The sequence below is a fragment of the Herpailurus yagouaroundi genome, unplaced genomic scaffold, assembly GCF_014898765.1.
Source record: "Herpailurus yagouaroundi ecotype Mexico unplaced genomic scaffold, PumYag 181, whole genome shotgun sequence".
NCBI classification, from domain to species: domain Eukaryota; kingdom Metazoa; phylum Chordata; class Mammalia; order Carnivora; family Felidae; genus Herpailurus; species Herpailurus yagouaroundi.
This window is the reverse complement of record NW_024412412.1, coordinates 2,584,427-2,611,244: the sequence shown is the minus strand read 5'-3', so window position 1 is coordinate 2,611,244 and position 26,818 is coordinate 2,584,427. Positions and strand designations below refer to the sequence as shown.

At 43.1% G+C, this 26,818-nt stretch overlaps 1 protein-coding gene across 1 annotated transcript in view; it reads left to right on the top strand.

Moving 5' to 3' along the window:
* CSMD1 (CUB and Sushi multiple domains 1) overlaps positions 1-26,818 on the top strand; it is a 1,645,367-nt gene that overhangs the window by 1,357,507 nt on the left and 261,042 nt on the right. The window contains exons 26-28 of the mRNA XM_040490416.1: positions 16,683-16,874; positions 22,041-22,179; positions 26,186-26,373. Of these exons, the coding sequence (XP_040346350.1) occupies positions 16,683-16,874; positions 22,041-22,179; positions 26,186-26,373 (519 nt within the window). The remainder of the gene's footprint in view (positions 1-16,682; positions 16,875-22,040; positions 22,180-26,185; positions 26,374-26,818) is intronic.

The following is a 26,818-nucleotide window of genomic DNA, read 5'->3' as shown; positions in this document are numbered from 1 at the left end:
CCTTTGTCAGATATATGGCTTTCAAATTTTTTCTCCCAAGATGTAGCCGATCTGTTCAACTTCCTAACAAAATCTTTCACAAAGGAAACTTCTTAACTTCAATGATGTCTAATTTATAAACTTTTGCTTTTATGGATCCTACTTTTGTTTTCGTGTCTAAATGCCCTGCCCTAAACTCTGAAGATTTTCTAAAACTTTTACAGTTTTACCTTTACAATGGAAATTTGTGATTCATCGTGAAATAATTTTCTTGTAAGATGAGAGACTTAGGTCAAGCAACCCTCCACCCTTTACCCTCTTGTGTATTGCTCTGGTACCATGTGTTACTTTTGAAATGCAGAGAGAGATTTCTTTCCCTTCGCACTTGAGCAAACATCAGTTCCACTCCGAAGGGGGATAGGTCTCAGTAGAATCCATGTCACCAGTTATTGCAGGACTCTCACATTTTCGGCAATGAAAGGGAGTATGTTGAGACACAATTAGGTGGCGCTTTGTAGAATTCAGACCACTGTCTTTCACTTAGGGTCCAGGCTTGAGTGGACACACCCTAATGAATGAGTTAAGATTTTCCTTTCTGTGTATTTTCTAAACCTTTTCCAGCCGCTAAGGCTTTAATACATATGCAACAGAATTTTGACTGCTGGCTAGTGTTTATCCTATGAAATACAAAGTATGTGATCCTTAAGAAGATTTCTCTATTCATGAGTAGAATCTAACCTAAAAGAGAAACTTTCAGAAAGTTGATAACCTGCTCATGTGCATAAAGAGTTGAACTCATAAAGAATTTAAATCCATTTTCTTAACCCTAGAACATGAGAATTGATGTGATAATGCATACTGCTTTCTTAAAGATCAATGTAAGGGTAAGGAAATGTATCAATGGAGAGTTATTACATGATAGTTTTCTACCCCAGGGGCCAACAAACTTCCTCTAGAAAGAAATAGTAAGTATTTCAGGCTCTGTAGGTCCCATATAGTCCATGCTGCAATTGTGTAGCCCTGCTCTTGTAATGTGAAAGCAACCGTAGACAGTACATAAATGAATGGTCATGGCCATGTCCCCATAAAATTATATTCACGAACACTTGAATTCCATGAGCACAGTTTAAGTTTTTTGCGTCATGAAACAGTATTTTTCTTTTGATATTTTTCAACCACTTAAAGACATAAAAACCATTCTTAGCAGGCCAGCCCCATCAAAACAGATGTTGGGCCAGATCTGGACCACAGGCCATCAACTCCTGTTTTAGACCAATAAAAGCAAAATCAATCAGCTGGTGCTTTAATATTTGCATTTGAATCGCCAATTCAATTAATTGGAGGGTGAGAAAGAAAGTCCGGTATCTCTCCTAAGTACACATTTAAAGTTGCAAAGGTACTTTTATGATGTCCAGTGAGAAAAGACAAATGTATTTAATTGATCACCGTAATTGATTTGTAAATTCATCCAAAAGTAAATAACCTCTAACAGACACAGCAAATCTAATACTGTAATACTGAGATGTCCAATCCTTCTAAATATATGGCAACTGTACACATGTTGTTTATTAACTAATTCATCCAGTCAGCCAGTCAGGCCATATTACCGAGTGTCTTTAATATGGCAGGCACTGTTCTAGCAGTTGGCTACGATTGAGTGAATGAAACAACAATTCCTGTTTTGCAGAGCTCACATTCTTGCTAAACATGTGGGAATTTTCAGTTGTACTTATAAATGCGCACATGTATTCCATTCTTTCGTCAGGCAATTAAACAGAGGGGCCCCTGGTCAACTCAGTCGTTTAAGGGGCCAACTCTTAATTTCGACTCAGGTCGTGATCTCACGGTTCATGGATTCAAGCCCCGTGTCAGGCTCCGTGCTGACAATGTGGAGCCTGCCTGGGATTCTCTCTCCTGCTCTCTTTCTACCGCTCCCCTCTCATGTATGTGCGCTCTCTCTCTCTTTCTCAATAAATCAATAAACAAACAAACAAACATTAAGAAAAACAGCTCCGAGCACTGAGGCATTCTAGTGAACATATGAGTGCACACTGTTAAGTGTGTTTTCACGGACTACTGCTGTGGCGCTCAGAGTGGGTGTTCACCTCACCCCATGAGCAGTTATTATGAACACATCTCCCTCCTGCACCAGCAACATTCCTAACTGGGCCCCGGGGGTTCCGGGGCCAGGTCCCCACTAGGACTGCCCCCATGTTCCACAACTGTTACCTGCATTGTTTCCATCACAGTCTCCTGCTTACCCCTCCTCTTAGAGAACCCTGTCTATTTCCCTGAGTGTTACTTTTCCATAGGCAGCTTTCAGTGATCTGTACTCCACTTCGTTTCTTCTTTTCAGATGTTTATTTACATTCTAGTTAGTTAACCTACAGTGTAGTATTGGTTTCAGGAGTAGAACCCAGTGATTCATCGCTTCCATACGACACCCAGTGCTCATCCCAACGGGTGCCCTCCTCCGTGCCCATCACCCATCTAGCCATGCGGCTCACAAAAACTAGTAACTTTACACTTTGCATTTATTCCACGCCTGTCATTTATTCAGCTTCACATGTATGTTTGCTGCCTTTCTAAACATTGCATGGAAACACAGCTCCCTTTGCCGTTTATAAAAATAAATATCCGTAATTGAAACCTAGTTTCCGAATAGGAGGTCCACATCAGGAAATCATTTAGACTAAAAAAAATTAAACACCTCATTTCCTTCATTCTTCTTGGTGCCCGTTGTAAATGTCTATTATTTTTACTTAAATCTGAGTTTACATCACACACTTCAGTCTCGGTTTGCGTCACACGCAATATATGTATAAAACTGTACGTTTATTTTTTGAGAATTGATTATTTAACTTAATTATCTTTATTTCACACATAATTCACCTTCATGCTGAAACATATCCTTTGTTATATCATGATAATGCTTATAATAGTTCACTGGGTTTTTTTTTTTAAGTTTATTTATTTTGAGAGAGACAGAGACTGCATGTGAGGGAGGGGCAGAGAAAGAGGGAGCGAGAGAACCCCAAGCAGACTCTAGCTGTCAGTATAGAGCCTGGCATGAGGCTCCGACCCACAAAGCCATGAGGTCATGGCCTGAGCCAAAATCAAGAGTCAGACACCTGGGCGCCCCTACTTAACTGTTTATTAAATATGCATTATGGGCCAGGCCTCAGGCCAGGTGCTTTAACTTCTTCATTCAACCAGTATTTATTGAGTGCCTACTGTATATAAGGTACTGTGTTGAGTGCGTGGCTTATCAACGAGCAAGACAGATGTGGCTCTTGTCTCAGGAAATGTGCCGTCTGGTGGAAGTAAAATCAGGTCAGTAATGGAGCCCTGCGGGACAAGTCCTCCGGCTGGAGAAGGGCAGGGGCATCTCTCCGGAAGTTGAAGGGATCAAGGAAAGACTTCTCGAGAAGATGATATTGAAGCTAAGATCGGTAGGATACGTAGGGTTTGTTAAAGTGGACGAGGGTGAAGGGGGACCTGTCTCTAACCATGCCGCGTGTGTTTGCAGAGGTGCTGAGATGAGAGAGAATGTTAAGATTATTTTGTCAAGGCCATGTTAGTAGTAACTGAAGCAAGTCTATTAAAACTAACTTAAGAGAAAGATCGTTATTGGCTCCTATGTTATGAAGAGTGAGGGGGCGCCTCAGTCGGTTAAGCGTCCAACTCTTGATTTCTGCTCAGATCATGATCTCAGTTTGTGAGTTCGAACCCCATGTCGGATTCTGCACTGACAGCACAAAGCCTGCTTGGGATTCAGATTGTGTTATTGAACAAGCATTAAACCAGAGTGTGTTATACATCACAGGCAATCTGCTATAAGTATGCAAAGACAGGAAAAAAAACTCTGTCCCTTTTGTGTAAGGAGGCGTCAGCTATTACATACGTGTTCTCGGGAGAGACCTAACCAGTGCTCAAGCAAGAGGACTCGGAAACACCGTTTATTGTGACATAGTTCACCCTCAGTTAACCTGGTAGTTAGATAATCGGGTAGCTCTTCCGTGTTGGTTCATTGGCCGTGTATCCTGGAACAGTAAACTTCTCACACCCTTATGAAAGGAGGCGGGCAGTTTCGAGTCTTGGTTCTGGTGCCTGCTGACCGTCCTGTGCGGACGGGCTTAGAGGAACACCAGCTTGCTGATGAGACATTTCCAAGGGATGGCTCCCAGCACCTTGAAAGAGATCGTCCTTCGTCAGGAGGCTGGCAAGTGGCCTATTTAGCTTCTTAAAAAAATCAGCGTCCATTTCAGAGAAACCGAGAAAGCATTCATTGCAAGTTTACCAAGTACATATTCTAAGAAACAGGAAGAAGTCTCTTCCTTTCGTTTCCAGTGGGTGGAACTGAGCCTTGACCTGCCCTTACAGGTACCGATGGAGGGCTGGCTGCAGGGGCGTGTGCACCAGGTACCAGCCATGAGCCGGGCTGTGCCCCTGAGGTAGGGACAGGCTCACGGATTGAGTGTGCCTTGTGCGAACCAAGGACAGCTGCTAGACTGTCATTTCCCTTGCCTCCCTGGACGCGGGGCCGAGGCCTCCTGTAACAGAACACAGATGAGCAAGAAGCAGACAGGCAGGAACTTGCTACCCCACGTACCTCGTGTATGCCCGGCGGTACTCAGGGAGGCGTGTCTCCCCTGGTGCCTTCCCCACTTGCCAGACTACCAGCCCCAACCAAAGGCAAAAGAAGAAGGTGTGCGGGGAGGGGAGCCTCCTGCAGGCAGGCTGGCCAGAAACACGCGGTCAAGGAGGGAGAGGTGGCTGTTGCTGATTTGAGCTGCTACCTTCTCCAGGATTCCGCTCTCCTGGGATTAAGCCTTTCTTCTCATCCCGCTTCCGAGAGGAGACATTCTTACAGATGGAATTTCCTTTCGTTTCTCTTCCAAAAGGGTAACCTCTACTCTGTTTTCAGAACTTCTCTTGTGTCTGCTGTTTCTCAAAATTATCTGCGCAAAGTAAACCTGTGCCCATAGGAATATTATGGGGTGGCCCTTTCTACCACCCTTCGGTGCCATTTACAAAGATGGGAAATAGTAAATGCGTAATTAAATAATCAATCAAGGAAGGAATTAAGAAAACCCCTGGGCTGTTTCACAAAGGCATAATAGCAACGTGCCCACTTTCCTCCCTAGATGATTTCCAGGAACACCTTCCTGGTCTCTTATCAGCATAAAATCCAGAATCTCCCTCTGAGGGATTCTCAACTCTCCCCTGAAATACCCAGGTAATGAAGCGTGGGTTTGCACACTTGGAAAAGGAGTTGTCTGCTTCTGAACACGTGGGGTGGGCAGGGCTGAGAGTCTGTCCCTGGGACATCTGAGGCTCCAAGCCGCCTGGCGAAGCCTTCACGGGGTGACTGTTGACGATGGACCCTGCCTCCTCCCACACGAGGGCGTGCTGAGGGTGCCACAGGCTGTGTGCTGCCTCTTATTCTTAACATCCTCGTTTCAAACTTGGTTCCTCGAACAACAGTCACTCATCAGTTCACTCCTCGGCGTCCTACCAGGCCCAGGTCTCAGCCACTTTCAGTGCTGAGTCAGTGCCCCCCATGAAGGCTTTAGCCCTGGCTGTCCTGCCTCCATGATTTACCTGTGGGGGGCCGACTTGGAGAGGCACACAAAGTCTGAGCTGCGGGGCACATTTGCCTGGAAGAGGATCTCCAGCCCTGAGTGGAAATTTACCCCTCCCACAGAGGTGTTTGTACAAACTCACTGCCCTCCACCTACAGGCTATCTATTGGGGGAAGGGTCCTCCCGTCAAAACAAAAGATGGCTTTTCCTCAGAGGATGGGGAGAGCCTGAAGAGGTTTTTTTGAGTGGTAGTAGAGTTCGTGGGGTCCAGAGCCAACGGCCAAGAAAGCATTCGTGAAGATGTCTTTGGTGTAAAAAGGTGACTTTATGAAAGCACAGGGACGGGACCTGTGGGCAGGCAGAGCCGCCCTGGGACCCTGAGGAGAGACTGGTTATATACCCTGGGGCTGGGAGAGGTGAGGTCCAGGGGAGGTTTCCAGTGAGACTTTCATATGCTAAAGACTCCCGGATACTGGAGGCCTGGCCGCAGTCAGGCTAAGGTTTTTCCCTCCAGCAAAGCATTAGCATTAGGTCCAGAGGGAGTCCTGGAGAAACTCTGCCCTGCCTGCCTCCAGTGTCTGTCAATGGGCTGCAGGTTCTGAGGACATTTAGTTCCATCTTCCATTTCCTTCTGCCTTTGTTCACACATCACTATGGAGGGTGATGTTGGGGCTCCAGGAGACTGAGTCTGTAGGTTTCTGGAGATGAGGCTGTTGATCAGATTGCCTTTTTCTTGTGATTTACTAAGATATTTGTAAACTCTGGAGACCCACGTCCTGCCTGACTGTGGTCTCTGTGGGTTAATCCTTTGTTTTCTTTCCTCTCCTTTGTCCCTGGGCAGCCAGGAGAGGCTGAGGAATGTCACACACATCCCACCTTGGGGGAGGGGTGCGGTTTGCAGCCTGGCAGCTCCTCTTGCCCCTCATCAGACCCAGCCTACATTTACAGGACTAAGAGGACCACCCAGGAGACCATCCCGGGTTCCAGTTATTTCAGCTGTGCCTGCAAACCCTAAGAAGGAGCTCAGGGGCTGTGCCCTCCAAAAAGCCTCCCGGGCATCCCATACAGTCCCTGCCTGGCCAGTAGCTTTTTATACATTGTAAATGGCATGTCACACGTAAGAGCTTTCCTTAATAAGCTGAACAACATAGGTTATACTTACTGTGCAGGTTATGTTCATAGCATATGTACAGCCTCTGCCGTCTGAGGACCGCAGTGGTGCTGCTGTGTGTAGTTTTACATACAGGCGTGAAGTGTTGTATCTGTTGAGGTGTGCTGCCAAGGGGTGGTTTAAAACTGTATGCTAAGCAAACTTTTATCAGCTTATAATAGCTCAGTCAATAAACATTTTTAAGTGATGTTTAAGAAGCATGCAAGGGGCAGTGAAGTTTTGGGGTAATGGAGGGTAGGGGATCAGGAACAGATGGCCAAGAAAGAATTGTTGAAGACGTCTTTGGTGCAAAAAGGTGATTTTATTAAAGCAGGGGACAGGACCCATGGGCAGGAAGAGCGGAGCTGGGGTTGTGAACACTGTCAGGTTTTATGCTTTGGAGCTGGGGGGTCAAGTCAAAAGGGTCAAGTCACAGCCCCCAGAGGGACTGTGATCCCGCTAAGCAGGACTCAGAGATGCCAGAGGCTGTTGAGGAGTTCGGGTTGTTTTCCATCCAGGAGGCATTGACATCAGGACGCTAGGGCGTCCTGGAGAGACGTTCTGCTCTGTATTTGCCACAAGTCTGGTCGATGGGCTGCAGGTTATGAGGGCATTTAATTTCACCTGCCATTTCCTTCTTGCTTTGTTCCCACATCACTATGGAGGGTGATGGTGGGGCTCCAGGAAGCTGAGCCTACAGGTTTCTAAAGATTAGGCTATTGATAATATTGCCTTTTTCTTGTAATATACTAAGATATTTCTAAACTGATGGAGACTCAGTCTTGCAAGACTGAGATCTCTATCAGTTAACCATTTGTATTCTTTGCTTTTCTTTGTTCTTGGGTGGCCAGGAGTGCCTGAAGAATATTCCACACGTCCCACCTGGTGTGTGTGTGGGGGGGGGGGGGCTGCTGGTGTGCTAGCTTGTGCTTGGCCCCAGCATGCCTTATGGTCCCTTATCAAGGAGTACCTGATGCATTTAATAGGATGTAGCCCAATTTCTTCATTTTTATTTCATTAGAAATAGGGTCTTCAATGTTACAAATTAGTTTTCCAGTTGGAAGGGAATTTGAGTCCATTTCAGGTTCTTCTTTAATAGCTCTCTTCTGTCTATACTATTAGAAACAAGAATGTCCATTGCGTTCACATGAAGTGGAGCATGGCTTTGGGCTCTAGGTGCTCGGGACAGTCTGGGATTGCAGTGGGCAGAGAGTTGGAGACATCCTTTAGATTCTATGGAGCCTGTGGAAAGTGTGTCTGTCTATGATCTGAAGTATTCCACAGAACCCCCTGGGAAATCGAAAAGCTCCATATTCATCACCTCAGGAACAGTACCTTCTTTTTTTAAGGTAATAGAGGGATAAGGCCGATGTCACTAAAAGTATTATTTCCCTTTTTTATGGCGAGAAACCAGAAGGAGTCAGAGTCACCGAAATCCCATTTGGAGAGAAAATATTTAAGAGAAAAATGACTAAAAGGTACATTGTGACCCATCAAAGAACACAGTTGTGAAAAAGAAATCAACACAGGCTTCATCATTAACTTTGTATGACCCTGAAGACGGAGAAGAAATTTCTGACCCCAACACAGTGTCTTTGGTTGGGGGCTTTTGTGTTAGTTCCTGGATAAGCATTATCACCTTCACCAGGAAACATCTTTCCACAGTTCATAGCCAGGAGAAAATAAAATGGCATTTATTTCAAAGATCCAACCAGTGTATCTCCCCTTGCATCGTGTAAAACAGTTTCCTTGACTTCACCTCAAGTGTTCTCATTGCTTTTTTCATCCGATTTAAATAACCCTGGGAACGGTTTATTTTTATTTCATAATTCTACAAGAAAAGAGGAAACACTTGGAGCTAATTTCAATTCGACTAGACGTCGTGGTTGATCTACTGGTAATTTCAAATAATCTTTGAAGATACACAAGCAAGTGTATGTATCCTTTCTAAGGACATGTAAAGAGCAGTTTTATGACAGCCCACACTATCATATAATTAGCCAGCTATGTGCTTGCAGTATTTCTATCGACTAAACAACATGAACTTCAGGAGTATATAACTTTTTAATGGTGTGCTCTGGGATTATTCTAGATATTCCAATGAAAATTTGGTTTAGAAGTAGAAAATGTACTTGTAAAACAGGATTAAACATGATACCATCGAAGGACATAGAACCATCAGTACAAGCCACTGTTTCATATCCTGGTGTTCTGTGGATCTTCATTTGGAAGAATTTGAAGAGGTTCGTCAAGAAGAATGTGCTCTATTACGTGAATTTAGGAAACACTGGATTAAACTCTTTAAAAAAAAAGACGTTTCTTTACTGCAGGATTTCTCTGAACCTTTAATCCCTGGTATGCAATGTGAACGTATGAGAGGGAACTAAAGTACCCAGTATTTGCCAATCTTGTTTGACCAAATACCTGTTCATAACCTACAGAAAAGTGTTCTGTGGAGTACTGATTTTTGCAAGGCTGATGCATCTATTGAAATTCTTGTTCACGCACAAAATTTTGCGTAAATTTTGCTTCATTGTTGCGTAAAGCTTCATTGTTGGGCGGTGGGTGTTTTTGTTTTTAATAAACATTGAATACAAATTTGGAAAGAGAAGTAATTAAAATATGTCTTAATTTTAACAATTATAGTGAGATTCATCCATGATTTCCTTGGCTGTTCTTCTAAACTTTCATTTTAAATTATTTTCACACTATATAAACTGTGGCAGAAATTAACACTTGGAACTGCATATGTAATCATACATATGACCATTTGCTTGAGGAAGATGGAGTTTGTTTTGAGTATATGCAACTCTGCCCAAAGGAGAAGTTTGGTTAATGTGCAATAGATTTGCTTATTTTTATTTTTATTTTTATTTTTATTTTTATTTTTCCTGAATCCCACTGAAATCTCAGCAAAGGTAGAGGACAAATAGATATTAGACTCTTTAGGAACATTCCTCAAATAGTAAACTCAAGATTGCTTATAAAATACTCCTTCAATACAGGTACCATTTTGTTGCCTAGATGGTGGCCACTTAGGATTCTGGGGATTGAATTCTCTAATTACTATTCTGTCTCATATAAATGAGTGGCTTATGGGTGGGGCGCTCCTGACGTTCTAACCAAAAGCTTCACATCCTGAAGTCTGTCCTGCACTCCAGCGCTATACCAGTCTTATTTTGGGGTAATGCGTTCGCTTTCTGCTCTGCCTTCTAATCTTTATACTTATCAGAAAGTGGGAAACTAAAAATATGTCCTTCAGTGACTGTAAAATGGCATTTCTTGCCCTCTTCTCATCGGAAAAACCTATTCTCAAGCTCTGATGCTTCCTTTCCTCTTGATATCTACTGAGACCTGTATTTCCAAGGAAAATGCCCCTTCTTAACACACCAGAGGCGATAAATAACAACAGTGGTGATGAATGGTATGATATGCCAGATGTCATTCTATGGGATGAAGATATAACTATAATGGAGGGGCTTCAATGTCTAGCCTTACAATAAAATAGGTACTTTGACAACATATTTACTGAAAATACATGAAAGATGCTGGAGAAAATTGTTGTTAGTCTTTAAAAATGTATAACTGAGCCTATAAGAAAATAAGGAATCCTCAGAGGTCCTAGAATCATGTGAAATAGGGAGAGATTATGAAGCTCAGAAGTTGGCTTTGTCTTGACAGCATCTGGGGGTCAACAGTGATGCCAGGCTTCCATTTTGAGAGTGCAGTGGGCTGAGGAAATAGGAAGCCAGTTAAAAGATCTTTCCAATATTGGAAATATAACTGGACACCTCATATACATTTAGAACTCTTGGGGGGGGGGTGTTTACTGTCAGCATAAGGGAGAAGAGAGAGAGAGAGAGGCACAGATATAGATATACATGATGTAGAACTCATACCCACAAGCTGATAGCAAACTAGCTTATAGATGAATTCCTATCATCTGTATGGTTTAAAATGCATCACTTTTCTCATAAATACAAATTTATTGTAAAGAGGTAGAAGGCTCCTAGTATTCCAGGTGCATGGTAAAATCAAATGTGAATCTCCTCTGGATGAATGTAGCTTTAGAGAAAACCACAAAGAATTTCTATGGCTGAATCTTCGAAAAACAGAAGTGTGAATTCAAAACTCAGAAACACTATAGTTTCCGTGAGATGTTCGAATTATTATCAGATCAAAAAGTCTGAAAAATAAAAGAGAAGAACAAAGCTGAAATTATCAAAAATCCAGATTTCAAGATATACTACAAAGCTGCAGTAATCAAAACAGTATGGTCCTGGCACAAAAATAGACACATACAGCAACAGAACGTGAGACAAAGCCCACAAACCCATGTGTCAAGTAATCTTTGACAAAGGAGGCAAGAATATACGATGAGGAAAAGACATCTTCAATCAATGGTGCTGTGAAAACTGAACAGCCACATGCAAAGGAATAAAACTGGACCACTTTCTTACATCCTACACAAAGATAAACTCAAAGCAGTTTAGATACCTAAACGTGAGACCTGAAATCATAAAACTCCTAGGGAAAAAAAAAACAGAATAATATTAATATTCAGAATACATAACACCAGAAAAAAAATAACCAATTAAAAAATGTGCAGAGGTGCTGAGTAGATATTTTTCCAAAGAAGACATCCAGATGGCCAAGAAACACATAAAAAGATGCTTAACATCACTAATGATTGTGGAAATGCAAACACACCTGTCAAAATGGCTAGAATCAAAAAGACAAGGTGTGATAAGTGTTGGCAAGGATGTGGGGACTACAGGAACCCCTGTGCGCTAATGTATGGAAGTTCCTGAAGAAATTAAAAATAGAACTATGATACCATCTAGTAATTCCACTAGTGGGTATTTACCCAAAGAAAACAAAATCAATAATTTGAAAATATATATACACCCTACGTTGCTTGCAGCATTATTTACAATATCTTAGATATGGAAGCAACCTACGTGTCTGTTGATAGATGAATGGATAAAGAAGTGGTGCACACATGCTCACACACACACACACACAGAATATTACTCAGCCCTAAAAGAATGAGGTTATATCATATGTGACAACATGGATGGATCTAGAGGGTATTTTGCAAAGTGAAATAAGTCAGAGATACAAAGATGGGTACCATCTGATTTCAGTTATATGTGCAATCTTAAAAAAAAAAAAAAAGGGCGCCTGGGTGGCGCAGTCGGTTAAGCGTCCGACTTCAGCCGGGTCACGATCTCGCGGTCCGTGAGTTCGAGCCCCGCGTCGGGCTCTGGGCTGATGGCTCAGAGCCTGGAGCCTGTTTCCGATTCTGTGTCTCCCTCTCTCTCTGCCCCTCCCCCGTTCATGCTCTGTCTCTCTCTGTCCCAAAAAAATAAATAAACGTTAAAAAAAAAAAACATACAAACAACAGCAAGAAACCAAAAATAGACCCGTAAATCAGAGAAGAAATTCATGATTGCCAGAGGGAGGGAGTAGGGAAGGGCAAAATGGGTGACAGGAGTGGGAGATTCAGGCTTCCAGTTATGGAATGAATAAGTCATGGGGATAAAAGTTGCAGCATAGGGAAGATAGTCAGTGGTATTGTAAGTGATATGTGGTGACACAGGGTAGCCACACTTGTGGTAACCACAGTGTAATGAACAGAGTTGTCAAGTCACCGTGTAAAAAAAAACAGAGGAGTCAAAATGTGAGTAAGTAACAATATACTATATAAATAGCCAAATATATTTGAAAACAAATGATGCATGGTAGAAAAGCACAATGATGGAAAATTTAAAACTCAGTGTCCTGTTAAGATAATAACCTGGAGGGGCACCAAGGTGGCTCAGTCAGCTGAGTGCACTGCTCTTGATTTCAGCTCAAGTCATAATCCCAGGGTTGTGGGATCGAGCCCTGCATCAGGCCCCACACTGGCCACGGAGCCTGCTTAAGGTCTCTCTCTCTCTTTCCCTCTCTCTCTTTCTCTGCCCCTCCTGCTTGCACTCTCTCTCTCTCTCTCTCTCAAAACTAATTTAAAAAAAGAAAATAAGTTTGATGCAGATGGAGATATGAAAGGATGATAACTCTCAACAATTGCCCAGAAGAGAGAACCAAGTTTGCAGAGATTTTTTTATGTTTGCAGAGATTTTTTTATGTTTATTTATTTATGACCAGAGAGAGAGAGAGAGAGAGAGAGAACACATACATGAGCAGGGGAGGGACAGAGAGAGAGAGGGAGATAGAGGATCTGAAGCGGACAGAGGATCTCTGCACTGAGAGCAGAGAGCCCGAAGCAGGACTCGAACTCACAACCTGCGAGATCATGACTGCGCCAAAGTCACATGCTTAACTGTGACTGAACCACCCAGGTGCCCTGAGAGAACAAAGTTTAAAAAGATTATAAAATGAAAGGAAGGTTAAGAGATATGGAAGATAGAGAGATTTGCTTAAATTTAATTTGAGAAGTGAGAAACAGATTTGACGAGATGATGGCTTAATCCTCAGATTCAAAACCTCTGGTAAATTCCCAGCAGAGTTAGTAAAAGGAAAATCATGCATAGATGCAATATTATGAAAGTTCGAATACCAAATACAGAGTATGATCTTATTGTAGTTTCAGACTGAAAGATGACGTGGGAAACCCGGAAGCCAGAAGAACTAGAATAATTTTCTTTTTTTATTTTTATTTTATTTTTATTTTTTATTTTTATTTTTTTTTCCAACGTTTATTTATTTTTGGGACAGAGAGAGACAGAGCATGAACGGGCGAGGGGCAGAGAGAGAGGGAGACGCAGAATCGGAAACAGGCTCCAGGCTCTGAGCCATCAGCCCAGAGCCCGACGCGGGGCTCGAACTCACGGACCGCGAGATCGTGACCCGGCTGAAGTCGGATGCTCAACCGACTGCGCCACCCAGGCGCCCCAAGAATAATTTTCTTAACAGTAGTGAGGGGCGGGGGGAAATCCCAACTAGTTACTGACCCGGAACTATAAACTCAGTAAAAATTTCCTTTAGGAGTAAAGAAGAATTTAAAATATTTTTAAAAAACTGAAGTGTTTTTGGACAAAACAAAGATGATTTACTACCACAGGACTTGTTTCAGTCAGTTATTGCTGCATAACAAAGGACCCCCAAACTGAAACACTGTCTGCTGGAACAAGTCTATTTGATTTTATTATTTTTTTAATGTTTATTTATTTTTGAGAGAGAGAGAGAGAGAGACAGAGTGCGAGCGGGGGAGGGACAGAGAGAGAGGGAGACACAGAATCCGAAGCAGGCTCCAGGCTCCCAGCTGTCAGCACAGGGCCCGACGCAGGGCTTGAACTCACAAACTGTGAGATCATGACCTGAGCTGACATTGGACGCTCAACTGAATGAGTCCCCCAGGCACCCTGGACCAAGTCTATTTCAGACTGTGGGTCTCCACCTTCAGACTGTGGGTCTCCACCTTCACTCTCTTTTAAACTGTGGGGTAGCTTTGCTTCAAGGTCCAGGTCTGCAAGCCGACTGACAGTCTTGCTTCATGTTCTTACTCTTCCAGGACTCATAGGTGTGTCTTTTCATGGTTAGGGCAGAAGGGTAAGAGGGAAACCTCCTTGAGCCAGCCTACACTTGTGCTCGCATGGTATCAGCCAGCTGCTAGCAGAATGAGTAAATTGTGGCACTGATGCAAGGAAAACCGTGTGCAATGACAGTAACCAGAGCATCACGCTTGAATGTGGATGACTCACAAACATGATACCGAGCCAATAGAAAGTCTCCTAAGAAGCCGTAATGTGTGATTCCATTTATAGAAATTCAAAAGGGAGGCCACCCATGCAGCCACTATCGGGATGCATCCATTTATGGTAACTATCAAGAAAAGGAACAGAATCATAACCATGAAATTCAGAATAGTGACTTCATCGGGAGTGGAGGGGCAGGGGTGGAGGGGGGAGAGTGCAGGCATCGATATGTATTGATAATATGGCTGAGTGATAACATTCTGTTTTTTAATCCGAATGGTGTAATAGTTGTTCCATTTTTTGTGTTTTTAATAGTGTTTTAGATCTTCATGGTTCTGTATTTCAATATATAATAAAAGCCAATTAGTGAAAAATGGTGTCTGGGTGAGGCAACCTGTGCCTTCAGTCAGCTTGGAGAGACAGGTTTGCAAGGTGCCACACGTGATGTTCACGACAGATTCAGTAAGATAGATATTTTCCATTTGTTCCGATTAGTTAGCTGAAGGTCACTGAGTTGAGGCGATCTGGGTCCCAGGGGGCAAGGCTGGGCGCTGAGGCAAGCCTGACCTCTCCAAGGAGCCTTGACGTTCGTACTTTTCCTTCAACCTTCAAACCTGCACAGCCGAACCCTTCCCCCAGAGAACACAGGGTGCGTCCTGCACTGTTTTGTGTGTCCTCACTTTTATTGAAATCACAGCTGTCTAGCCAGCTGCGTAGCGAGGTCCCAGAATTCCCAGACCGAACCAGACGGGAAACCCAAAGCTCACGATCCAAGCCCGCACAATTTCTGGCAATCTGCACACGTCAGGATGGGCAGCCTGCTGGCTGGGTTGTGGGGCAGTCACGTTTCCCTTTCTGTCTCGCTCAGGAAGCGGGTGTTCTGTGCCCTGGCGCCCTCCACAAGAAGAGCTAACTTTTGGGGCGCCTGGGTGGCTCCGTCGGTTGAGCATCCGACTTCGGCTCAGGTCACGATCTCACGGTCCGTGAGTTCGAGCCCCGCATCGGGCTCTGGGCTGTTGGCTCAGAGCCTGGAGCCTGCTTCCCATTCTGTGTCTCCCTCTCTCTCTGACCCTCCCCGTTCATGCTCTGTCTCTCTCTGTCTCAAAAATAAATGTTTAAAAAAAAAATTAAAAAAAAAAAAAAAAAGAAGAGCTAACTTTCCATCACAGTCCCTTCGGCCCTGAAGAGGGAGTGAGCTCGCCGTTGTAGGTGAAAGTGAAAATGGAATCCAAAAAATTCTTTCCAGTTTTGGACCCTGATGGGCGTCTTCCTAAGTTTTAGTAAAACATCAAGTACGAAGCAGTGACAGAAACTGGAGACAGTGACAGGACTTTTCAGGCCATTACGTTTCAGTGCATTGTGGGAGTTAAAATCCTGGTCCAGAATCGGGGTGGGAATGTAGTTCTGTTGATTGGACTCACACGGGGCTGGTGGCTGATTTGTGGGACGTGATTTTGGGTGCCTCTATTACAATACACGCCCCATAGGACTTCAGAGGCTCCTGTTCCGGCTGTCCCCCCAAAGCTCTCTTACCAGCTTGTTTGGAGATGCTGGTCTCTACTAAACTGACTTGAAATTCCTAATATTTAGATTCTTTTTTGGACCAAGAGTCATCATTTTCAGAATTTTGTTGAAATTAGGATGACCGTTTCATTTGTTGTCCGAATTGGAAGTGTTTTGAGAGCGAAACGGGATTATTAATCATTTTACCATGAAATGGGGTTATTAATAATTGCACCAAGAAAATTACAGCTATCCACGAATGGTATCCTGGTTAAGACCGGCCCGCGTCTTCTCTCGCTGGCCCCCGTTGTAACGTCAAAGGTCATCGTGAGCGGGTGTTGCCTGGAAGGCACAGAACGTAAAGGAGTTTGTCCTGTTCTGTTTTACTCCGCGTTCTTCGAGATTGTGGTGGTTTAATTAAGCATTTTCAATCGTGGTTTATATTTTCGTTTAGATATTGTTAACGAGAACAGCGGAGGAGAACGTACGTGTGCTTATTAAGGATAGCGTAATGCAACTCCTTGATACGTTCCATCACTGGCTGCGTTTTCAACACACTTTGCTTGTGTCTGTTCAAAGTGAGCATTCTCAGGATGCAGGTTATTGAACGTATCCCTGGGAACAGGAACTCTTCATACATTCAGGGGCAGACGGAAGAATCCCGATGCCAGTCAAGAGGGCCTCAGCACACAAGAGCTCCCTCACCTGTGCAAGCGTGGGGACCCCGTGTCCATCATTTGACCCGGTATTGCCTTTGTTCCGCAGCATCCATCGCGTCCACCTGCAATGACCCAGGCCTGCCTCAGAACGGCACCCGCTACGGGGATAGTAGAGAGCCGGGGGATACCGTCACCTTCCAGTGCGACCCCGGATATCAGCTCCAAGGACAAGCTAAAATCACCTGTGTGCAGCTGAATAACCGATACTTCTGGCAGCCAGACCCTCCCACGTGCATAGGTATGGTACAGCAGAGAACAGACATGTTCTGTTGCGGAACGCACGCACGCCACTCTAAACGTTGCTCCGTAAATGTGTTCGTTCTTCAGAAACATGTCTCACGTGCCCTCTGGTTCACAGACTCCATGGAGATTTCACTGTAAACCTGGAAACTTTTTTTCATGAGGTGAAATAAAGGAAGCGGTTCACTTAATGTGCAGTCGTTGACAGTTACCTAACGTGTCCTAGCCTCAACGGATCTTGTAAAAATGACCGTGACTTAAAAGTCTGGGTGGCTGAAAATTCATAACCCTTCCTTTGCAATTCTCATTTTTGACATAGAACATGCCCTTCAGCAAAACCTACTCAGTAAGAAGTATTTTCTTTTTTTAGATGGTTTTTCCATCATATCAGTATATTTGAACAGAACCCGAAAACTAGAGATTATACTGCTTTGGTCAAAATGAAGATAAAAGGAGAACCATGTTTTTGAAATTCACTAGGATTTTGTAGGTTGACCTTACTCAAAGGATAGCAGTTGGTTTTGCAGACTTCTGTTTGAATAACTGTTCACCGAACTCTATCACAAATACGGTTTTAGGGAAATACATATTTTTGTATAAATAGTAATTACATATAGAGTGTCCCTTCATTCAGTCAGCTGTTTGACCATAAATACCTCTTGCACCTTATTTTTGAAAGGAACCCTGCTAAACTTTATTATTTTAATGAACTGTCACCGTTGGATTTGGACTTCTTTATGATCTGCTTGAAAAATGTAAAATTTAATTAATCTGTGAAGAGAGGAAGTGATCATGAAATGATATGCACATAGTTAATAGGCCATTTTGCATAGGGTGAACTTGAGGGGATTCTGTGATTTAAAATGATTTTTATTGTCATCGACGCAGCAGTAGAGAGATTCTCCGTGGTCCCGGGGAGCTGTGCTACGCAGCTCATAACTTATCACTAAGTACTTAGAGGAGTTTGAAGATGGATGAGATCCGATGGTTCTGCTCATTAGCATGTGCAGCCACGTCGGAGAGCTGCCTTTGTTTACCTGATGCTTTGTGCCGCGTCTACCTTTCATAACTCTGTGGGCACCATGCTGCATTTCATTCCAAGCCGCCTCATCTGGAGATTTGCAAGTTTTCTGCGTGCTTCTTTTTAAGATAGAGTGATTGCTTATAAATGCAACGAGCATTTTAAACCATCACCCTGTTTTTAAATTGGGAACGACTCCCCCCAGTTTGCATGATTTTAATCTCATGGGGGAGCCGTGCATCTATCCATTGAACACTTCGAGATTATTTCTCAGTTGGCATTAATGTAGACATTGGGAAAGTGTGACCGTCTTCCCAACTAATCGATCGCCTTTCGTTAGTTTATATCTTAGTGACATAGTTTTGAGCAATGACTAGATAAGCCAGTTCCCAGCAGAGAAAATAGGCAGCGTTTCTTCTGCATTGAGCATCAGCACCAAGGACGGGCTAAACTCACCTGCAGGTAAATGAATACCAATTATCTTGGCAGCCAGGCCTATGCATATAGGTATTATGTAACGGGAAAATGGAAAATGCGTATATGTGTGTTTGGGAATAAGTGAATCTTACCTTTTCATTACATTTTAAATATATATACATACATACATATATATATACACATATATATATATTTTTTTTCTTTCCCAGAAACGAGGCGTATGTCCTCTGTAAGAAACTTGTCAACTGGGGCATCAGCTGATCATGTCTTAGCACGCACATAAATTCTGTTCTTCTGATTTAAAACAGTTCTTCTTTTATCTTCAAGCCTTTTTTCTCCCCCTTATTAAAAAATAATGCATGTTTAGTTAAGGGGGAAAAGAGGACAAAAAGCTGTCATCTTTCTACTTGGCGGCAAATACTATTAACACAAACATACATAAGTAAGCTTCATAATTATTTTATGTTTATCGAATCTATTTCCAAGATGTTTTTAAGTGACAGCATCCTATTGTGTCAATTGCACTCTGACTTACCAGCGCGAAACAAAATGAGGATCTTTTTGTGCTGTGATGTGCTTTCTGCGTGTTCTTCATGACTGCACGGCATCTGAGTGGATCCGCCCACACGGACTGCTCTCCTCCCCTCTGACTGTGCACTCAGAATCGCTTCAGTCTTCCCCCACCACAAAGATTCCAGAATGAACCCTCTTGTTGCAAAACACACCCCTGATTATTTACAAATGACATATTTCGACACACGTATGTGGTTCTTAAGCTTTTAAAACATTTTTCAAAACTCAGAAGGGTTGCACCAATTTACATTACCAACAGAGCCATGAGTGAGTGTTTATTTTCCTTAAAGGAGGCAAAAAAAAAAAAAAAAAAAAAAAAAAAAAAAAAAAAAAAAAAAAAAAACCCTGTTCTTATTTCTTTTTTTATTGTTATTTTTAATGTTTATTTATTTTTGAAGGAGAAAGAGAGCATGAGCCAGAGGAGGGGCAGAGAGAGGGAGACACAGAATCCGAAGCAGGCTCCAGGCTCTGAGCTGTCAGCACAGAGCCCGACGCGGGGCTCGAACCCACGAACCCCGAGATCATGACCTGAGTCAAAGTCAGCGCTCAACCCAGCGCTGGGTGGCCTGCTAATTTCTTTTTCCCCTTTTATTATTATTAGTGTTTCCCCTCGTATCTTTGTTTCTTTCTCTCTCTTTTCTGAAATCCCTTAGCCTCTCACCTGCTGGCATGTTACTCTTATTTCCACCACCTCGTCTGATGCTGCTGATTTTTGCTGTGGACTGGTTGGATAGCTCCCTTTTTTCACTTATCAAAGGACTCCAATGAATGAGGCACTACCTTTGGGATTTTTTAGCGGATTCCCGAGGACTCCTCTGCAGACCAGAGGACACTCACCACTTTCTTGTTCTGCATGAGGATCTGTCAAAGTCCCCATAATCTCTCTTTCCTCATACAGGCTGCAGTACCTTTTCTCCAACTCCAAGTTGTAAATGGCTCTCAAGAGCAAGAATTTGCCCTAAGTTTGCAGAAATTCATTCTGTGTCATCCTCTTGCCCTGACCCTCAGGGCAGCTCTTTTGAGCCCAGTTATGCCATTTAATGGTGTGAACGCTGAGTTGTATCGAAGCAGAAACACGCATGTGTCTCATTCAAGTGTGCTGCTTCACACCATGAAGGATGGAGGTGCTGTTGGTACCTTAAGGAGGGGATCCTAAGGATTGGGGAAGGAGGCACTGGGGATTGATACAGATTTGTGGGTTTTGTGTCTACGTCCATTCCCTCTGGAGTATTTCCCCAAGCGTCTGGGTCACGTTCTGTACGCAGTGCTAATCCTGTCCAAAATATTTTGCAAGCTTTCAAATTACAACCTAATGAAACTAAACTGAAGAATGCCTGATCCAAAGAGAGAACAAACACAGCCAGACAGCGCTACTTAATTCCCCTGGATGCTCTTGGATAACCTCATTTAAAAAGGCTCCCTGGATCTCTCAGGATAAGACAGGAATGCCTCTTGGTTTCTCTTAAATCAGTACCTTGTGTCACCCCCACATTCTTCCTGCTGGCAACACCCTGGTAGCCAGTGTCCTGAATCTGTCATTCTGCATCTTGCAAACCCTGCATGCGGCGGAATCTTCTAGACCCGGAGGTACCTGCTCCCTCCATCTCAGCGCCACCTGCCTCCACCTGCGCCTTGCCTGGCTTTCCTCTGTCAACGTCCACTTGATTCTGGGAGAGCCGAGTAGACAGTGGTCCCAGCAGAGTTTATTACAGTCACACTCGATGCTGGGGGGACATGTGGGTTTAGCCATTTTTGCAAAAATTATATTACTCTTGAATGTATATCTGAATTTATTATAATACTAGTGATACTAGTTAGAGTTTGCCTTTAGTGAGACTGAAATCATAACAGAAAGTAATGGAATGTGTTACATTTCTTCTTATGGAAAATTAAAGTTTTCAGGAATGTTAAATGAGTATTCAAAGACACAATCGTCACAAAAATTAGAAAGCACGTACACTGGCATTATTCACAATAAAAGTCATCTGTATGTATGTCTCTGTATAAAAGATTGCCAGTTAGGGTGTTTCTTTTTCTACTTACCATTTTTTTTTCTCTTAAATGGATATATGGCCAGTGATGTGAAATAAAAGATATATAGTTTAGGGAGAACATTATAATTTAATTGGGCTGATTTTTTTAAGACAACTTGGTGAGAAATCACTGTATTTGCTGTGAAGAACCATAAATCTTGTATATTCACCCGTGCATCTAAAATGTATACCTGTGAATTTTGCAGTGTTTTAACACCTTTAAACATGATGGAAGATTTGACAGAAATCCTATGTAGTAAATGAAACCATCCTAAACATTTTGAAGTTCAAGAATGAAAATTGGCTTGCCTATTAACACCACTGAACTTCATAATTATTATCTTCCTAACATAAATGTAAACACAGGTAGTGAAAAAGTGATAGGTAAAAACCAAGTAGATTGATGAGTATCATCTAAAGCACTGTTCTCTGATACTAACATGCTCAGCATTGTGATTACATTCTATTTTCCAGATTGATGTTCTGGCTCAGTCTGTTACGGGTTCCATATTCCCAGATGTCACTTAAACTTTGTGTTAGTTTTGTCATTTTGAATTGTATCCCAAACCTTACATATATCAGAGGACTCTGGGGAATACCTGGCATAACGTGTATTCATTCACTCAACAAATATTCCCTGAATACCTGATCACAACTGTGCCAGGTGTTAGTGAGACACAGGTGAACAGGAAGCATGCCTTCTAGAAGAAGTCAGCAATGACTTTGTGAACCTACGACAGGACAGGAGAATCAGCAGGACCATAACGTGACATTCGTGGCCATTTCTTTCCAAGTGTTTCTGTAACGTGTATTGTGTGCATTGTAGGAGTGTGGGGGAGTAAAGTCATCTGTTTAACTGGGTAGAGCTTAAAATCATAGCAACTGAACTTTATTTGTCAACAGTTACAAATCCTCCGTAAAAGCAGGGTGGGACATTGTATGAAATTCATGAACAAGTCCATGAAAAACATACAGACCTCCTGGGCCTTAAATTTTCATCCAGATAATTGTCTACTAACCTGACACATGCTGAGTGCCCTTGATGAATTCTGTGATGTCCTACTTCACCTTGACCAGCATTGTCCCTCTTCCGTGGCAGCTGCGTGTGGAGGGAACCTGACGGGCCCAGCGGGTGTCATTCTGTCACCTAACTACCCGCAGCCATATCCTCCCGGGAAAGAATGTGACTGGAGAATAAAAGTGAATCCAGACTTCGTCATCGCCTTGATATTCAAAAGGTACTGTCTTTTGCTGAATCCCCCTCGAGTAGACTTTTCAAGTGTCACACCGAAAAATTACCTCACATATCCCTTCATAAAGTACCTGGTTTTACCTTGAGTGACACCCTAGATGTTATTCGAATAGTTACTGCATAGGGCTGCATAATGACCTAAATGGAAATACACATATATGTACTTTTGCTTTCGAGAAGTCTGCTTGTATTAGGACATGGCAGGAATTACTTTTAAATACTATCCCGCATGCAGTATGTTCCACATGAGAAGGCTGAATTTACAGAATATTCAAGAAAAGTAATAAAAAAGTGGTACAGATACACTTAGTATGATTTCTCATCAGGGCACTACAGAGACAATAGGAGTATTTCTCTAAATGCGTGATAACGAAATCGTTTCCGCAATACATCTTGTCTGACGTTCCCACAGGTAGCCCTGTTATACCATCACTGAAATATCATGACTTCATAAAACTTTGAAAATAGAAATTCCTCTAAATGTGGTTGCTGTAAAGTCTGAATTAATAGACATTACTCTTTAAAAAATGATTGCTGACTTATCCCTGCTAAACCAGATGACGGAGTTTCAAACATTGTGATTATTTTATAAATGTAAATTCTATAGGACTATCCTATTATTCGTATCTGGTGTATGATAATTGCATTTTTTCCAAATCCCACGATCTTCGCCTTTGTATTTTGATTATTGATTGAACTAAATGAAGGGACTTTTTAAAAGGCACCTGGTTCTAGAGGCCATCTTATTGATCTCTTAGCTCTCCAGGGTGAAGTGGTCTAAGTATATCTATCTGTCAGTTGAACACGTTTCCTTTTCTGATGTTTACGTCACCAACCCAGGCCTGGCCGTGATTATCTTTCACTTTCTCCTCCTGATGGGATCTGAATCAGTATAATTTTAAACGTCCCTGATTCCAAATGTTAAGTCATCCTGATAAGCCATCATGTCTTCAATTTACTCAAGCTGCTATAAATTTACCCAGTGATGAACCCTTATTATGCCACTCACTCAGCCCTTGTGCAAAACTACCGAACATTTGCAGCTGGATTTTTGGGTATCTCTGTAGGTTTTGTGAATGCTAACTTCTACCAGTGCCTTAAAACCTGGAGATGCCTCTGGCACCGTGCGATTAGAAGTAAATGAACAATTGAAAGCCTTTTAGAGAACATGGGGCCTTAGAAGTAGGAGTTTCCTACCCTCCAGTGTGTCGTAGTGACTAATAATCAAGGTTCCCTCAGGGCAAAATCCATTTGATAGTATAGACGGACAGCAGCTTTATAGAGGTTTTTGTTTTTCCTGTTTTGCCCACCTCTCTGGAAGAGAGGTGAAGTAGAAAACCTCCAAGTTTTCTTCCAACTTCTAGATTCTTAACTCATTAGTTGACCCAGTGTCACGGAAAAATCACACATGTGTGACTTCTCCCAAGATGTGGACAACCAGACAAGCTGCAGGTGCTCAGGTGGGAGTGACCCTCAAGCCTTATGACTGGGTCTACCCAGTGGATGGGAGCCGGGAGCCAGAAGTGCTGGGTGGGGACAGGATTTCACCTCCCCAAGCAAAGAGACGCTGGCATTGACACGTGCTGCCCAGACGCACGGTTTATAGGGAGTCAGTAAAGTCAGGTGTGCTTCTAAGGGGCTGGGGAGCGGATGGCACGACTGACAGGAAGGACCAAGCACTGTGTGACCTGGAACGTTCACTCCAAGGCCTTTCCTTGGTCTTGGGGTCTTTGGGAAGGGTGACTCATCACAGGTCCCTGTAGACCAGGGAGCCGAAGATACACATTGAGACTCAGATTACATTTGGTTCAAAAGCTGGGCCACACTTTGGCCTATTTATTGGGTCTCATGGATCGTGCAGAATTAAAAATGGATTTTACAGGGGCGCCTGGGTGGCTCGGTCCATTAGGCGTCTGACTTAGGCTCAGGTCATGATCTCACTGTTCGTGAGTTCGAGCCTCTCCGCTGTCAGTGCAGAGCCCGCTTCGGATCCTCTGTCCCCCCTCTCTCTCTGCCCCTTCCCCCTCTCTAAAAAATAAAAATAAATTTAAAAAGGACATAAAAAATGGATTTTACAAGTAGAATCATGATGAATTACAAATGTCACTCCAGACTTTAGTGCATGGATTATGGTATATCCAAAAAGAGAGCGAGAGAGAGAGGTCAGACTATATTTCCTTTCTGTGACTCAGTGTATCTCCAGTGCTCAAATATAATCTATAACAGTAATGAGCTCTAACGGTTAATGGGGACACAGCATCCCCAGCTTCTAATAGCATTCTTATAAAGTGTCCCAAATAAAATCCTTCCTCCAATCAGATTCTTCTGTTTGATACAATTCCTGCTGACACCTTTCGGTTTGGTCATGCCTGATCTTTCACTCCTTCATTTGTGATTTTTAAGGAATTTGTCAAATAAGCAGACTAAGGAATCTTTTAAAGCGCCCTTAAAAACTATGTCCAGGGACTTCCCGCAGGTCCCAGTGTAGCCTTGGCATAAACTGGGATGGCACGATTCAGGACGAGGTGCGGTGTTAATGTTGGGTCCTCCGTGGTGCCCACTCTCGGTGGCTTCCTTCAGAACACCTGGGGCAATTTCTGGAGAGACCTTTTGTTCCTGTTTCATCACCTGGATCTCCAGATAAACTAGAGCCACTAAAACAACGTCCACGTTAGTGATGATAAAGCTTCCTGACTCACTATCCCTATTATCCAAATACGCTGCCAACTGAAGGGAGACAGAGTGGACGCTGCTCGGAATGAGTCCTTGCTGAAGACACAAAGGCCCCGACTCAGAGATGAGGAAGAGGTGGAAGGCCAGTCAGAAGGCATTACTTGAAACCTCTGTCTAATTTGTCAGTTAATTCTGATCTCCTCGAGATCTTATCGTTCTGTTCCCGCTTTAGTGTTTCACCTGAGAGTGTGCGCGTTTTTGCAGCGCCCAGACCGTCATCTGCCTTCTCATCAAAAATGGCAGAGACACGGAAAGCCACATCTCACCTGAGAACTTTGGGGATTACCAGGGTATTTAATACTAGGGGAGAGAGACACAGAGAGAGAAGTGGAGAGAGCGGGGGGGGGGGGGTGTGGGGCGGGAAGAGAAGATTGGAAAAAGTCAATGATGTAGGAACATGAAATGGAGTGGGTGCCTACCACCCCTCGTGCCATCCCAGGGACGACTGACGTCAGCCGACTGACCCAACCAAGTAGAGGCAATTGCATTTTTATTTTTTTTTTTTTAATTTTTTTTTCAATGTTTTTATTATTTATTTTTGGGACAGAGAGAGACAGAGCATGAACGGGGGAGGGGCAGAGAGAGAGGGAGACACAGAATCGGAAACAGGCTCCAGGCTCTGAGCCATCAGTCCAGAGCCTGACGCGGGGCTCGAACTCACCGACCGCGAGATGGTGACCTGGCTGAAGTCGGACGCTTAACTGACTGCGCCACCCAGGCGCCCCTAATTGCATTTTTAAAAGTAAAAACAAACAGAGAATTAAAAAAAAAATTAAGGATAGCGATATCGAGGATACCTATTTTTCAAACTAAAAATATTCACGTAAAAATCAAATATTAGTGGGAATTCCCTTTTGAACCCCTTTCTTTCAAACCATATTTCTTTAGCAATTTCCTGGGTGCAGGGAAGAGATATTCTGTCCACGTTATTAGGAATCATTGTCTTACAGATATCTTCAGACTTCTCCCATTTGGTAAAAGATGAAAGATTTATACGATCTGAAGGGAAAGCAGAGTATAAACTCCTACCATTTTGAATGTAGCAGTCACTATGTCTCACGCTAACAGTATTGATCATTCATATTAGTTACACACATTGCTACTGTCACATCTAAATTATTTTTACATTTAACTTCTGGGTTGTTTGGGTTTTTAAAATTCGTTGCATGAAGGTAAGTGAACTCACTGTGTGCTTGTAGTCTGGAGGAAATACGAGACACGCGTTCGGTGCCGAACCTGATGAATGCTCTTTCCTTTAGTTTCAACATGGAGCCCAGTTATGATTTCCTGCATATCTATGAAGGAGAAGATTCCAACAGACCTCTCCTTGGAAGTTTCCAGGGTTCTCAAGCCCCAGAAAGAATAGAGAGCAGTGGAAATAATCTTTTTCTGGCTTTCCGGAGTGATGCTTCCGTGGGCTTGTCGGGGTTTGCGATTGAATTTAAAGGTACTGTGATCAGCTTGATTTGTGTGTCAAATAATTTGCATCAAGGTTTATTCATTGTAAGCATTTATCTCTGAGGTCTTGTGTGACTGTTTCATACGTAAAATGCTCGCATAACATAATGTTCGATATTTACAGTGGGGAAGAAAATCCAGAGACACATTTCTCCCTTTGCTGAAAGGAAAAAAGAAAAGTGAATAATTTCTTTTTTTTTCCCCCAATTCATAGTCATGTAAAAATCAATTATGATGTGTGTATTGAAGGATTTGATGACATTTAAGAGTTGGGGCAGCTCAGTTGGTTGAGCGTCCGACTTTGGCTCAGGTCGTGATCTCACGGTCTGTGAGTTCGAGCCCTGCGTCAGGCTCTGTGCTGACAGCTCAGAGCCTGGAGCCTGCTTCCGATTCCGTGTCTCCCTGTCTCTCTGCCCCTCCCCTGCTCATTGTCA